Genomic DNA, 17,427 nt, shown 5'->3' with positions numbered 1-17,427 from the left:
ACACAAATCTCAGAAAAATATTTTCAGCCCAATCATGTCAAAAAACCTTAGGGGAGTCCCTTTAATGCAACAATCAAACTTAAAGTATACAGCTTAATGTAAACTGTCTTGCTTATTTCTTTAGATAGAATGCCTTCAGTTAAAGAGAGTTTAAATCCTTGTCAAATGATATACTTGAAGTTAAAATCTTTAAGTTGTATGCCTCCAGATAAGCAAAAATGAGCTGTGTCACGACAAAACCAACATAATGGGTTTGTCACCAGCATGGACCCAGACCAGCCTGCACATCTGCACAGTCTGATCAGGATCCATGCTGTTTGCTTACCAACCCTATTACAAATAGAGAAACTGATAGCGAACAGCATGGATCCTGATCAGACTGCGCCAGATGGACAGGCTGGTCTGGATCCATGCTGGTCGCAAACGCACTACGTTTGTTTTGTCATGACACGGCTCAAATATTTCACAAAATCAGCCTCAATAAAAATATTCTAAAATGTACTAAAATCCTGGATCACTGGTATGTTTAAGTTTTTTATAGTCCCCCATCCCCTCCAAAAAATTTGTTTCTCCCAAATGCATTTTTCCCTAATTTTATTGTTGTTTCTTTCTCTTCTCTACGTATGTTCTTTTGACAGGTTGATAATAAAACTTTCTGAAATGTTTTTGTGCCATTATCCAGCAGCTTTCCATCACACATACATCATATTTCTATCTCCCCAAGAGCCATAACTCTCAAGACATGGTTATACACAAAGTGCTCTCTCTTACAAATAAAACCAAAAATATACAATATGAAAATTTGGTGTGCTATCAAATATCAATAACCTTTCACAAACAAACAAAACTAATATTTTGTTTCATAAAATAACAATTACTCTTACATAACTACTACATTAATACACAACTACAAAGATGTATGATGAAAAATGGTGCTTACAAATCTATATTTATGCTAGAGAAATTTGTATCAAAACATTCCTGCATATACTCAACCACTCAGCATAAAAAAATCAAAATCATTTTCCGCTTATTGATTAAACACTGTTTCTCAATGTTAAAGATCAAAAACAAAAAACATTTACTGCAAATATAACTTAGCAATGATGTAGGAAGGAGATTTGAGTAAACATTTACAGTATGACCAGATTTTTACAATGATTCTATTTCACAAATATCAGCTTCTAATGATTCTAAGCTCACAAATATCAGGTTCTGATGATACTTAGCTCACAAATATCAGCTTCTGATGATTCTTAGCTCACAAATATCAGCATCTGAAGATCAAAAGCTCACAAAAATCAGTTTCTAATGATTCTAAGCCCACAAATATCAACTTCTGATGATCATAAGCTCACAAATATTAGATTTTGATGATTCTAAGCTCACAAATATCAGCTTCTGATGATTCTAAGCTCACAAATATCAGATTCTGATGAGTATAAGCTCACAAATATCAGATTCTGATGATTCTAAGCTCACAAATATCAGATTCTGATGAGTATAAGCTCACAAATATCAGATTCTGATGATTCTAAGCTCACAAATATCAGATTCTGATAAGTATAAGCTCACAAATATCAGATTCTGATGATCATAAGCTCACAAATATCAGCATCTGGTGATCATAAGCTCACAAATATCAGCTTCTAAAGATTCTAAGCTCACAAATATCAGCTTCTGATGAGTATCAGCTCACACATATCAGCATCTGGTGATTCTTAGCTCAAAAATATCAGCTTCTGATGATTCAAAAACAAAGGAACAATTGCTGCAATAAGGAACAATTGCTGCAAATATAACTTAGAAATGATGTAGGAAGGAGATAAGAGTAGAATTTAGGACCAGTTTTTTACCATGATTCTAAGCTCACACATATCAGCTTTTAATGATTCTAAATTATTATAGTATCAACCTTTAAAGAGTCTTTGCTAATTACAAATATCAGCTTCTGATAATTTTAAGCACTAAAATATCAGCTGTTTATAAATCTAAATCTCAGAAATATCAGCTGAAAGGTGATATGGAGCTTATAAATATCAGCCTTTAAACTCTGAAACATTTGTCAGTAACATGCAATTGTTATATTGTTCATTTTTGTCCCATTACAATAAGTAGTGTTGCTACATTTTCCAATCAGAAAAGTCTTATTATAAATATTCTTACACACTAAATTTGAATTTTATACAGGGATTTCTTAAATCTGTATTTCATACATCAAAGTTCTGTTGAAAATATCTAGAACATTGCTTTAAAGTTCTGGTGTCAATTATAATTAATCAACAAATTATGTAAGCAAGTCTGTAAGTAAATAAACTGACTGCTTCCCAAGTATTCATTGTCAGGTAGTTGGTCTTGGCTTTAAAATAAGTTTCCCAGTCTGAAAATATAGATAAAGAATAATTAACATATCAGTAGCAAAATCAGTCATGTAATATGGAAAATGACACACAATAACATAAAATTCCTATAGTTCACTTTGTTGTAAATTACATGGTTATAACAAACACTCTTAACAAATTGGCAGGTCATATCTATTGGTATATACTATGATATTTACAGCTATTTGCATATTTCTATGAAATTTCTTTGAAATCATGGATAAATGATAATTATGGTAGACAACACTTTCTATGTTTAATATTATTAAGGGCTATAACTCTATTTGAAATTCATAGTATTACAAATAAAAAATATGCATAGGTAAGTTTTAAGTTCATGTACGTTTGTAATCATAGTTCATGTACACATAGTTCATGTACACATAGTTCATGTACACATAGTTCATGTATACATAGTTCATGTACACATCAAAAGTAACAATTCCGACCTTCATCTTTACACTTGAGACAAATGAAGTAAATTAATTTTATAACTGCATTGCAAAACATTACTGGCTATTCCTTTTTTCTACCTTTTGAGGGTGAAATTACACTGTTATAGTCATTTGGCAGCTTTCCAGCAATACTACTGGAGAACTGGTAGTTCAGCTCTACCCTGCATTATATCTGGCACAAGCCAGCACTTAAGTGGAACCACTGACTTCTTATAACTAAGTAAGATAGCTTCCTAAAATGAATAAAAATTCACAGCCCCTGTGGAATTCAACCCAAATGGAGAGGGGCCAGTAATCATAAGCCAGCAATCTTTAAACATTTGGTCATGTAGGTCCCTTCACTTGTCACACACTGTAATTTATCTGTCAGTTGTAACCTAGCCCCTTTCAACTCCTTTGAAATAGTTGTAACTTTGCTTTTACAATTTGGCGAACCCACATCACTTTTAGGGCAAAGTTCATGCAGAAAATGCAAAATGATACAAATTCTTATAAATTTTCTATAAAATTTTTTTTTCATAATACTCTTACTCCTAAAATAAAGTTCATATAGAAAGCACTTTCCTTGGCAGTCAGCAACATGTATGATATGTAAAGTACCTCTGACTTTCTACAGTCTTTTCTTACCTGTTTCATTCGATGGAATGTTTTGAACAATACATGTATGCATAGATGAATCGACTTAATCAGTTGAGAAAAGAGAAGACTTAACATCAAGTTTTAACATTCAAGGAAAGTGCTTCCAAATTGGTGTTTATGCGCTTTATTTAAAGAAAATTTATTCAGTATTAAAAAGGAAATTTGTGACGGGTGCATAATGAGAAAAAGAAATTTTATCAAACATACTCACATCATCACAAGACATATTGTAATCTGCTAAAACTTGTCTACATCTTGCAGCAATACTGAACACAATAGTTAAGGTTTGATTTGAAAATACAGTTATGCATTTAAAACTATCATTCAAAGAATGTGTTACAATCTTTTATTACAAGGTGTAAATAATCTGTTTACAATTTCTTTAACCAGTAACCTCAACTGATCAGCTGTAATTGTTAAGAATTTAGTTGAAAAATTCATCTTTTTTTCTTTTTTTGGTTTACGTCGCACCAACACAGTATAGGTCATATGGTAACTTTCCAGCCAGCTTTTCTAGTTAAGACCTCAGGTGCGCCATGTGTATTATTTCAGACACAAACAGGCACCAGAGAAGGACTGCTGACATTCCATCAGCTATCTGGATAGCACGAAGAAAACACAACAGCTGCTGTGGTGTAGTGATTAGCGTACTGGACAGGCAATCTAGCTGCATCATGCTGATTTTATGTGATTTTTGTTTGTATAATTTCCCACACATGACTTTCTTTCTTTCATATTATATATCTATCTATAACCTAGTACACAAAATAATACACATTTAAGTCACTCTAATGTAACTGGTTTATAAACCACAATGGGATGATCAGGTTGGTTAAATTTAAATGTATGTTAGTTTACAAATTCCTTCATTTTCAACATATGCCATGTAAATGTGCTTTTTGTAACCTTTATTACAAAAAAAATCTTGCTAAACAGTTTTAGCAATGATGTCACTGACCTAGATCACCATCCCCATATCAAGACAGCAAGTACATGTAAATCCATAATGATATTATATTATTGGACAAGGCTTTTAGCAAGGTTGGTGAATGTATATATATTTTGTATGTTATATGTTCTCATTCATAATGTTCTGAAATACATTGTAAATGTAGCAGGTAAAGACACATTTTTTGTTTTGTTTTGATTGGGTTTTACGTCACACCCACACAGTATAGGTCATTTGGGGACATTCCAGCTTTACTGGTGGAGGAAGACCTCAGGTGCCCCTCCGTGCATTTTTTCAGGCATGAACGGGCACCTGAGTGGAACCACCATCGCTACATAAGCTAGCTGGATAGCTTCCTCACATGAAAGAATCCAAAGTCTCAGTCGGGATTCAAACCCACAGCGGTGAGGGGCAAGTGGTTTGAAGTCAATGACCTTAACCACTCTGCAACGGACGCCCCCATTAAAGACACATTGTAAATGTAGCAAGTAAAGATACAAGGTAAATGTAGCAGGTAAAGATACAATGTAAATGTAGCAGGTAAAGATACACTGTAAATGTAGCAGGTAAAGATACACAGTAAATGTAGCAGGTAAAGATACACAGTAAATGTAGCAGGTAAAGATACACTGTAAATGTAGCAGGTAAAGATACATTGTAAATGAAGCAGGTAAAGATACACAGTAAATGTAGCAGGTAAAGATACACTGTAAATGTAGCAGGTAAAGATACATTGTAAATGTAGCAGGTAAAGATACACAGTAAATGTAGCAGGTAAAGATACATTGTAAATGTAGCAGGTAAAGATACATTGTAAATGTAGCAGGTAAAGATACATTGTAAATGTAACAGGTAAAGATACATTGTAAATGTAACAGGTAAAGATACATTGTAAATGTAACAGGTAAAGATACATTGTAAATGTAACAGGTAAAGATACATTGTAAATGTAGCAGGTAAAGATACTTTGAAAATCAAACAGGTAAAGATACTTTGTAAATGTAGCAGGTAAAGATACATTATAAATGTAGCAGTTAAAGATACATTGTAAATATAGCAGGTAAAGACACAAGGTCAATGTAGCAGGTAAAGATACAATGTAAATTTAGCAGGTACTGGATACATTGTAAATGGTGATTACTAGTTCTAGAGTCTGTGAAATTGCTTCCTGAACTCTTTAAAATTATTACATTAACTTATAGTGATTCATGAAATTCCAAGTTTGAGATTCTAAAATGATCAAAGAAAACTTTTTGTGAGTCCTTCCAATTATTCATAGAATTTTTTTTTACACTTACTGGTCATTTCCATTCTTTTTTCTCCCATGGAGACCCCGTAACAAATTTCAGTCAATTTTCAGAAATTCTACATAAATTCATGATTTTTGTCAAATTTTGTGTCTCAATTTACAATTGTTATTTGGAAAATAAAGCTCTGTTCTGTCTACCATGAAACTGGGGTAAAGCTCATGTAGCCTTGTGGGAAAATCAATGGTTAATTCATACCTTAAGACATAAACCATGGATGGAAAGAATCTGAATGGTTTGATTATACCTTAAGACATAAACCATGGATGGAAAGAATCTGAATGGTTTAATTATACCTTAAGACATAAACCATGGATGGAAAGAATCTGAATGGTTTAATTATACCTTAAGACATAACCATGGCAAAAAAAATAAGAATTGATTAGTCATACCTTGAAGCATAAATCATAGGCATAGGCAAAAAGAATGTTTTGCCATACATGTACAAATGTACTTTGAACTGAAACTTTTCTGAAAGGATACATTGAAGGTGCCACAACTCTTTTATGTATACCACACAAGAATAACGCTACCAGCGTTAAACAGGTCAACGTGAAAAATGGATGGTTAAATAATGACTGTGTGAATGGAACCTGAAGAAAGAAAAATACATCAATTTAAAATGTTCATACATAAATATATGAGGCTTATTTAGTTCTTATACATGAAAGTTTATTCTTAAAATAAATATAAATATGGACACTTCCAAGAGATAATCTGATCGATAGAAAATTAAATCTTATAAGCCATTATGAACCAAACATTTTATTATTTGGTTGGACTGCAAGCCACACGATACTGTGATACTGTTAAAGACATGCAGGAATTTTCCAGCTTTACTAATTGTGGGAAATGTGTTAAGAAGAAGAAGAAGCTTAATCATGATCATTGCATTTCTTGTAACAGAGGATAATAATTCAGTATTAATTCTGAGATCATTATCTTTCTCATGGACGATTAAATGCAGATGAGACCCGATTGTGTTATCAATGTTTATGATTGAGGATTGATACTTACCTGTGAAGTGTCAGGATCCCACAACCAAGTCCAGGCTCCAACTGCTGTACATATTGAGATGAAGATAAGTATAACTGAAATATTTAAAAAGCTTTATATTTCCAGTAACTCTGTCATATAGTTTAAAATGTACATAGTTTACTCAGAGTACAATACCGGTAATTATAGCAATAGTTTTACTTCAGGAAAAAGAACATCCCAATTTACTGCAATTTTTATTCCAAAAGATCCATACCCTATAACTGCTCATGGCCTATGCCATCAGTATAGAGCCAGGCTACCCTGCCAACAGGGCTTTTTTCACAGGCTGGGGAAGCAGCCCTTCCAATAATTTTGGTGGAAAATTATATGGAATTTTTGTAAAATGAGAAAAATCTTCTTGATGACAATTAAGTTGTCTTGAAAACTGCATGATTTTAAAGATTTTTGTTTTCTTTGGGGAAGTCGCCCTTAAACTGCTATAGAAGAAAACTAGAACTGCCACTATCATGGCTTGAATACCCCCGCATACCACTTTGTCAGAATCAACAGTGGCCATTTAGAGCTTAAGGACAACCTCCCTGCAAAATCTGAGGTTATGCCAGTGCATTGCTAAGTTATGTATTCTACATGCTTCAAATGTGAAAATGTCAAAATCAATAAATTTTGGACAGGACATACTTTAGCAATTAAGAAGAAAAGCTTTTTTTTTTGTCAAGGTCCCTGTGACCTTGACCTTTGACCCAGTGACCTCAAAATCAATAGGGGTCACCTTATAGTCATGATCAACATCCATGCCAAATATGAAGACTGTGGGTCAAAGGAATCTTAAGGAGTGGACAAACTTTTTGAAGTCAAAGTCCATATGACCTTGACCTTTGATCCAGTGACCTCAAAATCAAAAGGGTCATCTACTAATCATGATCAACATCCATGCCAAATATGAAGACTGTGGGTCAAAGTAATCTAAAGTTATTGGGCAGACAAACTTTTTAAAGTCAAAGTCCCTGTGACCTTGACCTTTGACCTGGTGACCTCAAAATCAATAGGGGTCATCTACTAATCATGACTAACCTCCATGCCAAATATGAAGACTGTGGGTCAAAGGAATCTTAAGTTATTGGGCGGACAAGCTTTTTGAAGTCAAGGCCCCTGTGACCTTGACCTTTGACCTGGTGACCTCAAAATCAATAGGGGTCATCTACTAATCATGATGTACCTCCATGCCAAATATGTAGACCGTGGGTCAAAGGAATCTTAAGTTATAGGGCGGACACGCTTTTTTAAGTTTAGGCCCCTGTGACCTTGACCTTTGACCTGGTGACCTCAAAGTCAATAGGGGTCATCTACTTATCATGACTAGCCTTCATGTCAAATATGAAGACTGTGGGTCAAAGGAATCTTAAGTTATTGGGCGGTCAAGCTTTCTGAAGTGAAGGCCCCTGTGACCTTGACCTTTGACCTGGTGACCTCAAAATCAATAGGGGTCATGTACTAATCATGACTTACCTCCATGCCAAATATGAAGACTGTAGGTCAAAGGAATCTTAAGTTATTGGGCGGACAAGCTTTTTAAAGTCGAGGCCCCTGTGACCTTGACCTTTGACCTGGTGACCTCAAAATCAATAGGGGTCATCTACTAATCATGACTAACTACCATGCCAAATATGAAGACTGTGGGTCAAAGGAATCTTAAGTTATAGGGCGGAAATGAAAAAACCGACGGCCGGACGGACGGCCGGACGGACAGCCGGACAAGCTGATTCCAGTATACCCCCCTTACAACTTTGTTGTGCGGGGGTATAAAAACCCTGGCTTGTATGTGCAGTCAATCGAGGCTCAGTCATTACATACTGATAGGAGCAGAATTTTTTCCTTTTGACATCATAACCCCCTACCAGTAACTTTAATAAATGAACAATGCAAAATTCAAGGCAGAGTAAGTCCATTTTTCAAACATCACATGAGAAGTAATAAGTTGTCTTAGTCTGTATCATAAAATTTTGTATTTTATAGAAAGCATAGTTTTATTATGTGCAGTTTGAAGGGAGAATCTGTTGCTAATGTTGAGATAAATTGTGAGTCATCTCTTATGCCAAATATTCTAAATTACAGCACTGCATTTGTGAGTCATGCCTTTTGCCAAATATTCTAAATTATAGCACTGTATTTTAACTGTCATTATATGTATACTCATGTTTGGCAATGAAATATTTTAAAACATGTGCAATATTCATTTAATTTTATTTATATGCAAATCTGAAATTAAGGTCTAAAGAATAACACATAATCATGTGTCCTTCCATTGCCACAACCTCTATCAACATGTACAATGTGCTAAGAAGATTCATTGAGTACTTGCTTCGAGTACATATCTATATAATAATCAATGAAAGCTTTATTAAAATATGGTATATTAATTCTATTATAATATATTGATATATCCTAAACACCCGTCTTTAAATTTATTTTATAATCCATTTGATAATAAGAGTCTTATTATCAAATGGATTATAAAATAAATTTAAACTAACTTCTCCAAAATCTTGCGGCTGGTTGAAGTTTATCGATAACCTCTGTTAACCTTCGCTCAAATGCCTTCAAATCTGAAAAAAGTACATAGAAGAATTAGAATAAAACAATTTTAAATAAAATATAGTTTTCCTTGAAACATATTGTTCTAGTTGTACTACTACACTCCTAAACTTTTTCTTGTAATTCACTTTAATTATAGAGAAAGAGTCATGGATTCAATTTGCTAGTGACATTTTTTCAAATTTTCAAAACAAGTAAAAGATACGGCACAATTATCTGAAATCAAACACCAACAACTGACTGAGAATGCAGCATTATGTTTTAAGGCTGTTGCACTTGAGATGTTACCTTTATTTGAAGAAAAACAAAATCCATGTTTTAAAATCCTAACCCTATTCCATAACTCTCTAACCTTTACCCTAACCCATAACACTAACCCTAACAGTAATCAGAGTGATTTTGTAGAAAAACCTAATTATTGAAGAAATAATAAAGGTGACGCGATAGCTCAGTTTGTTAGACCACTAACTGTCACTCTCGAGCTCCCGGGTTCGATCCTGGGTAACACCTTGGGATTTTTCAGACACTTTCAGTGTTTTCCACCTACCTAGAGGATGTACTAGTAAGAAATCCTCGCATGTATCAGTGCTATACACTGGGCATGTAAAAGAACCAAGGGGTATATTCAATAAGAGTTAGGGTCCAGTAAGAGACTGGTTCCCGGATTCCCTTAAACCTCATGGTTGTCTCTGAAGTCTAGAGTCATTTGACTGTCTGCGTCTTGCATTGGGGTTTGACATTAATGGAAGATAGATAATATTAGGAAAAATCACAATGTTAAAAATTGGCTAATACACCCATTGACAGTCTCTATATGAACTACGTAAATAACCAAGGTATATCGAGTGAAAAAACACAAGATGTTAGAGGTGTCATCGATAAGGATTTTTGTATCGATATATCGGTAATGAATTATCGGCGATACAGCGATATATCGATTGCCAGGCTAAATTTTAGCTTTCAAGTCTTTTTTTAATGTTTCCTAAGGACACTGACAAAGCAGTTATATTTAGACAAATGCAAAAAAGATAAACTATGAAAACTGAACAATTTGTTTCTTTTTTATCATATAGCTATAAATGAAAACTAATGACTAGTAACTATAAAGTTTTAAAGCCTTTTCCATTTTACTTTAGTTGTTGTTGTTGCTATAACGTAGTTACTGATCATGCTAAATCCCTTCCTTGCCGTTTCAATTAAGCCGTTTTTAATTGGCAAATTATAGTGTTTAGAACCTGAATAATTATTAAAGTTTAACATTTTGTAATCAAAATTTTTACAAAGAAACACTGACAAATTTTTCTTGGCATTTTCCCTTCTTAAAATCTGAATTGAGGGGTCTTGACATCCACTTAGCAGACGTGCGAGATTACAACGAAATTCGGCAGCATTCGTTAGAGACACTGGGAGGTAACTTTGGCATTGATTTTCATTTTAGAAAAAAAATGTTTCTGGCTTCCATAACTTTATATGTCGCTTTTATTTTGACGTTTTGCGACAGTAAACAGGACTATCACTTCTATAAAACCTGTTCACAGAAGTCTGTTTAGCTAGAAATATATGTGCATTCGATATCCGATATTTAAAAAATGGAATCGATATCGAATCGGATAACAAAGATCGTTGATACACCGATATCGATTGAATCGATGACACCCCTACAAGATGTTTCCCTTATCTTCAAGTAAAATAGATATCTCTAGGGCTAAACAATGCATAAATTTACCGTTTTTTAACTGCTAGTTTGGGTTGATTTAATGACCGATTTTAAAATTTATTACACCAATTAAAAGCTTGTGATCTTAGCTTCGTCTCAGTATATATTTCAACACATTGTTTGACACTGAAGGTAAGTAAATTTACGGTTAAACCTACCACAAGTCAGACCATTTTACAAATGTTTTATACAGTGCGATACCCAACCAATTATCTTTACTCGCAATTCTACTGATAAGAATAGCCTGTCGTCTGCTAGTTCGGAAACTGTCAATCTGTGTATTCTAAAATTCTAAAGGACAGGGAACCAAATTACCTCCAACGAAGAGCAAGCAAACTTATTATCCATAATTTTGTTGTACTTCTGGCAAAAATTTTCAAAACCATCAATTTTGAAGATACTGGCATTAACGTAATACTCACATTTCTGTAAAGCTTATAGTATGTCCCAGTACTCTTCGAGGGAAAAGAGTCAACTTGGCCCTATACCAACTCGGCACGGGTCAACCCGGCACGGGTCAACTCGTCCCACTTTACAAAAATATATAGGCCTATAACGTATTTACTTTGCTTTGCATGTTGTTAAGGTAAATGAATAATAAGAAATATCTTATTATTATTATATAATTATACATTGTACCTCTGCTGAAATAAAGTATATTTAGAAAAAAAAAAGTTATTTATTTGCCTTGCAGATTCTATAAAATTAATATAGACACAGGCACGATTATCGAACCTGGGAAGAAAAAATATGAACAGATTGATAAAATAACTTCATATTTTTTCTTCCCAGGTCCGATACTTGTGCCTGTGAATATACATGTAGATATAATAAAAATGTGTTTCCTTAGATGCATTTTGTTTGTAAAGTAATTTTCAAAAAAATATGAAACAAAAACGTGTTTACTTAATAGCATAAGCTTCTAATTGATTGCAGGTGGTCACTAATCAAATTTGAATGAATAAGTCAATCATAATTATCATTAATAATAATTAATCGGTATATTTAACATACACATTGATTGATAATAATAGCCTGTGACAATAGGAGTCCTTTGATGTCCTTTACCCATTTTTAAAAGTGGGCCGAGTTGACCCGTGCCGAGTTGGAATAGGGCCGAGCTGACTCGGGGGCCGAGTATGTTTTAGGGCCGAGCTGACCAGGATTCCTCTTCGAGCTTGGTTTAAAAAATATAACTGTTTGATTTTTATGACACTTTCTAAATCTACCTGAACAACATTTTATATACATTGGTAACAACTTAATGAATTCAGTTTACAGAATTCGCAACAAACTTCCTACTTAAAGCGATTTGACTTTAGATTAGGAAACACAAAATCAGTTTATCCGAAATAGGTACAACTTTATCAGAATTGATTCTTTCTTGGAAAAAGATTATAATGCCGACTGAAAAGTTTCTAAACCATACAAAATAACGATGGAAATTATAAATGAAATTAATAATGTTTAGAAAGAAAAAAGAAACATGAAAAACCTTCAGTTTGTTCGAGAGACATAGTCAAACTCCTCGCAGCGGTTACTTCCCCTGATCTGTACAGTAACCACTGCCACCACAAGTAAATTCGGTCGAATATAGCCGGATATATTTTTTTCACTTTTAATTTTAAAATAGAATACTTTATATCATTTTAGTTTTCTTTCGTTAAATAGTTATGCTTAATGTACAAGAAAGTAAAAAAATATACGTATAAAAATTATTTTGTAAACATAACGAAAGATATTTTCACTGTGACACCGTATGCATAGTAAACAATGGCAGAATATAACAGTTATTGAACGATTGCACAAAAAGATTTGATCCGGCACTTGTTTTAAAGTGATAACAAATAGTGTGTCTTGAACTTATTTTGTCTGGTAAGGATGTAATTATAAATCTGCTAGTTTGATATGGGATCCTTGGCGTTCTGAAACTGGCCGCCATGTTTTTGTCACATGATACAACTATCATCACGTGATTTCAGTGGTGGCAGTGGTTAAAGTAGCAAAGCGTGACGTAACCGCTGTGAGGAGTTTGAGACATAGTTGTTGTTGTGGTTGTTGTTGTTGTAGCGTAGAACAAATGCCATCCGAATACGGTCATTTCGGTTGTCCGGCACTGTCATTTATTGTAGTGGTATAACCCTGTCAAGTTCAGATAAATTGACAACACATATTAAAGATTAACTGTTATAATGAAGATTGACAAAAACTTTATATTAGAAAATATTTAAGATAGAAAATAAATCTGCCTAAAATATAAAACGTTACAGGATATTTACAGAAATTTCCTTGGGCCACACAAGCTGCAGGTAGTCAGACTATTCTCTCCCTTTCCAGTTCCTCCCCTGACGTTTCCTCCCTGACGGTTCTCTCCCTATTTTGGGGGAGAACCGTCTGCATATTTGTAAATAAGCAGACAGTTCCTCCCCATTCTTATTTTTATTATTACATTATTATTAAAGTATTTAGATGATAAATAAATGGGTAAGTTTATTATTCATTGATATATATTAGGAAAAAAAAGATTTTACTGAAGTGTTTAGATGTTAAATAAATCATTAATGGGTAGGCTAAGTTTATTATAGAATGATATATATTAGAGAGAGAAATACTTTAATGAATTATTTAGATGTTTAATAAATTGGTAACTTTATTTTCAATTGATATAAATTAAATTAGAAAAACTTTTTTTAGCATATTAGTTAATTATTATGATTTTTTAAATTAGATGTAATGTATACTTTTTAATGTGTTTTGCCATTGAAAATAAGTAATGAATAATTTACTTGATTAGGATAATCATAAGATATTATTTTTTTTTTTTTATAAATAAATATGAAATTTATAAATAAAAAATGATAAATGAGTTATAATTGCTAAATTTCATACTTTTGTATAATGAAAAAAGGAGTTCAATACACACATGCTGTCAGTGATAATTGAGATGTTTATTAATTCATTACTCAAGAATCAAGGTGTTGATTAGATTAAAATAGCTGTAAAAAGGCATTGATGAATAAGTATTTACAAGCTAGACCTTAACATAATTACAGGTGTCCAATCATTGTCCAATAATCTATATCTCTCACAATGAAGGTGTTGATAGGATTAAAATACCGAAAAAAGGTGTTAAATTTACGAACACTTTTCAGCTAATTAACATAAAACATAAAATGCAGTTAATATCAAACACATTCTTTAAATAATCTTCATTAAGAAATATTTTAGATTACAGTAAGTCAAAACTAAATGATAAAAAATGGGGGGAGAACTGTCTGCATATTTCAAATTTGGGAGAGAACCGTCAGGGGAGGAAACGGTTAGGGAGAGAACCGTCAGGGAGAGGAACTGGTAAGGGAGAGAATAGTCTGTCATTCTGACCTGCATGTACTAATCGTTCATGCGAAGTAAACTTTTGTGTTGTTCATTATTATTATTATTTAAATATTTAATTTTGTTAATAAATTTTTGGCTTTGTAGCTTCAGGTGTGGAGTTTTTGTATATTTTACTATATTTTTACATCTTTTTATTATTTCACATACTGCCAAATATCCAGCCGAACAGGAGAAAAGTTATAAAAAAAGAATTGAGTCCATTCAAACACATTGACATTTAAAAACATAAAAATAAAACCCTCGTAATCTAAGGATCTAGTGGTTCAAACCACCTCAGGGGAAAGCTGTTGTTGTCTGAAGTATGAAACTATATGTACTGGTTGGTTCTATCCGGGATATAAGATCTTATGTCTCATGCAGGTTCTATTAACGGATTCAGATCGAGTTCTTTATAACCTAATTAACAGCTTAATTAAATTAATTCCCACACAATCGAACTAAAACAAATTCTAATATAAACTAACTATTTTTGTTCGTTTGTTCTATACTCCCCCCAGTGTGAAATATATCCACATATTTGGTATCACAATTGACACAAACAGTTTTTTAAGGCAGTTCTGTCACATCCAAGACTTAGTGTTATAGAGATATCGTGTTTAAAATTTAAAATGAACATTTCAATGAAATCATTCCTTCGACTGGTATGAAAGGCATATATTTTCTGCATGACAACGTTTGTGCACACAAAGGAGCTACCGAAATTGTTTGTTTGTTTGTTGTTTTTTTTTTCAGAGACATAGATAACTATACATATCTATGACTCTGGTTTTTTACAAGAGAAACGAATGACTGTCTTAAGTGATTATTTCGAAGGGTTGAAAAAAATAGTAAAATATTTGCTCTTTTGTTATTTATTGACAATTTTGCATTACATATTGACCCACCGCCGTAGATGTGCAAAAGAATCAGTATTTTCGGATAATATGAAAAAAGTTTTACCGTTCGTGAATAAAAATATAAGATTCTAGACGAGAGAGACTACAGACCAGCTAGTCTTTTGACTGCATTGTCTAAGGTATTTGAGATACACATATTTTAATAGTATTTTAAATCATGTTCTTAATGCATTTAGACAAGGTTATTGTTGCAACACTGCTTTTTTAAAAAAAATGTTGAACTGATATGGGACACGTCCAAGAACAAATAGGTATGGTTAGAAATCAACAGCTGCTAAACCATGACATTATCTTCTGTAAAACTTTAGGAAATCAACATCTTTTATGCAGTTTCGATTTTAGATAAATACATGGCAAGGGGAAAAAATCGTTTCTGTTCATCAGGGTCTTTGAACAATTGATGTCTTTATCATATGATATTACAGAATACATTTTTAAAACCATAGTTTAAGGTACGTACATGTAGCGACAAACTGTTTCCCCTCAATTTTGTTGTGTTATAAAAGAACATTTATTAAAGAAGAATATTATGTAATTTAAAGCTCTATGGTTATGCAGCTAGCTTTCCTTTAATATATATTTTTTGTTGTTGTTGGAAATTTGGCTTCGTAACAGTACTGTATACTTATTTGTTGTTTCTTAACCATTTATATACATTTGCTTTAACCATATGTCTTAACTGTGAAGTTGTATGCTTGGTGTTTTGTTTAGATGGTGCATATTTTATTAATTAGTCTGTAACATGTATTTAAATAGGCCTGGATCACTGGGGAGGAAGTGTTACACGAGGGATGGAGTTCCTATGATAACTTGTCAAGGAGTTCTTGTGATAAATGTCACGGAGTTCGTCGGAAAACTAGCTATTGTATATACTGCAAAAACACTCGTCAATTTTGAAAAATGGTAATTTTCATCTTTAAAAAATGAGTTTAAGGTGCTAAATAGCGACAAACTGTTTCCCCTCAATTTTGTTGTGTTATAAAAGAACATTTATTAAAGAAGAATATTATGTAATTTAAAGCTCTATGGTTATGCAGCTGGCTTTCCTTTAATATATTTTTTTTGTTGTTGTTGGAAATTTGGCTTCGTAACAGAACTGTATACTTATTTGTTGTTTCTTAACCATTTAAATACATTTGCTTTGACCATATGTCTTAACTGTGAAGTTGTATGCTTGGTGTTTTGTTTAGATGGTGCATATTTTATTAATTAGTCTGTAACATGTATTTAAATAGGCCTGAATCAAGGGGAAGGAAGTGTTACACGAGGGATGGAGTTCCTATGATAACTTGTCAATGAGTTCTTGTGATAAATGTCACGGAGTTCGTCGGAAAACTATTGTATATATACTGCAAAACACTCGTCAATTTTGAAAAATGGTAATTTTCATCTTTAAAAAGTGAGTTTAAGGTGCTAAATTAAACTTTCATGATTAAGCTTGCCTTACATATTGTATTATGTGTCAAAATCTAATTCATAGTCCATTTTTCATCGCCTCTTGCGTAAAATCTGGGAGTTTTGAGTAAAATTTCCAAATTATTTGCCAATTCGCAAGTATTGACCTGTTCATCCTTGCCATATATAATTACCTAATTATAATGCAAAATCGCAAACATAAAGCCCCGGCTAACAAATTTATACCAGATTTTTCTAATGTCCCGGAGTTCTTGTGATATCTCAAAATATGTCCTGGAGTTCTTATGCCTCTGAAACCACTGATCGATCACCTAATTTTATTTGTTTCCGCCTAGGACTTAAGTCCCAGGTTCCGCCCATTGTTTTCTCGTTTAGAACATTCTTTTATTTGGGGACCATTCGCCGCTTTTCATGGAATGACACTTAATTGTCACCCTGAAGGTTCCTTGATAACCGACGTACGTGTTGTTGCCATATGAACATGTATATATCGTTCAAAAAGTTACCATTTCACGTTTTAAATGTTGAATGCTATAAAGAACGTAGGTGGTAACACCGTCCATGAACAGACTCAATTAAACCAAGCCTGCAACATTTATAAAATTGCCGTTTTGGACTTTTTGTAGGGATTCCATTTCTCGATTGTCAGAACAGTGCGCGCGTGCAAAGCTCATTTCGGA

The 17,427-nt window shown here is 33.1% G+C and overlaps 1 protein-coding gene across 1 annotated transcript; it reads right to left on the bottom strand.

Moving 5' to 3' along the window:
* Positions 1–1,646: 1,646 nt before the first annotated feature.
* On the bottom strand, positions 1,647–13,185 carry LOC132757718 (nuclear envelope phosphatase-regulatory subunit 1-like). The gene is made up of 7 exons (XM_060749085.1): positions 13,096–13,185; positions 12,535–12,556; positions 9,262–9,333; positions 6,749–6,822; positions 6,215–6,324; positions 3,687–3,741; positions 1,647–2,380 (listed from the first exon to the last, which is right to left on the bottom strand). The coding sequence occupies exons 1-7, from the start codon at positions 13,138–13,140 to the stop codon at positions 2,342–2,344; spliced, it is 417 nt and encodes a 138-aa protein (XP_060605068.1). The 5' UTR covers positions 13,141–13,185; the 3' UTR covers positions 1,647–2,341.
* Positions 13,186–17,427: the final 4,242 nt, after the last annotated feature.

Source organism: Ruditapes philippinarum, unplaced genomic scaffold, assembly GCF_026571515.1.
Source record: "Ruditapes philippinarum isolate M1 unplaced genomic scaffold, ASM2657151v2 ctg1722_1_1_1_1, whole genome shotgun sequence".
Lineage (NCBI taxonomy): Eukaryota > Metazoa > Mollusca > Bivalvia > Venerida > Veneridae > Ruditapes > Ruditapes philippinarum.
This window is presented reverse-complemented; position numbering and strand designations above follow the sequence as displayed.

Bases quoted from the DNA above. Each gene is read 5' to 3' on its own strand.
- LOC132757718 (XM_060749085.1), bottom strand. From the start codon at position 13,140: ATGACCGTATTCGGATGGCATTTGTTCTACGCTACAACAACAACA. The intron at 3,742-6,214 runs GTATCCTTTCAG...TATTGTGTTCAG, and splicing joins AGAGTTGTGGCACCTTCAAT to TATTGCTGCAAGATGTAGAC. The intron at 2,381-3,686 runs GTGAGTATGTTT...CTATATTTTCAG, and splicing joins ACAATATGTCTTGTGATGAT to ACTGGGAAACTTATTTTAAA.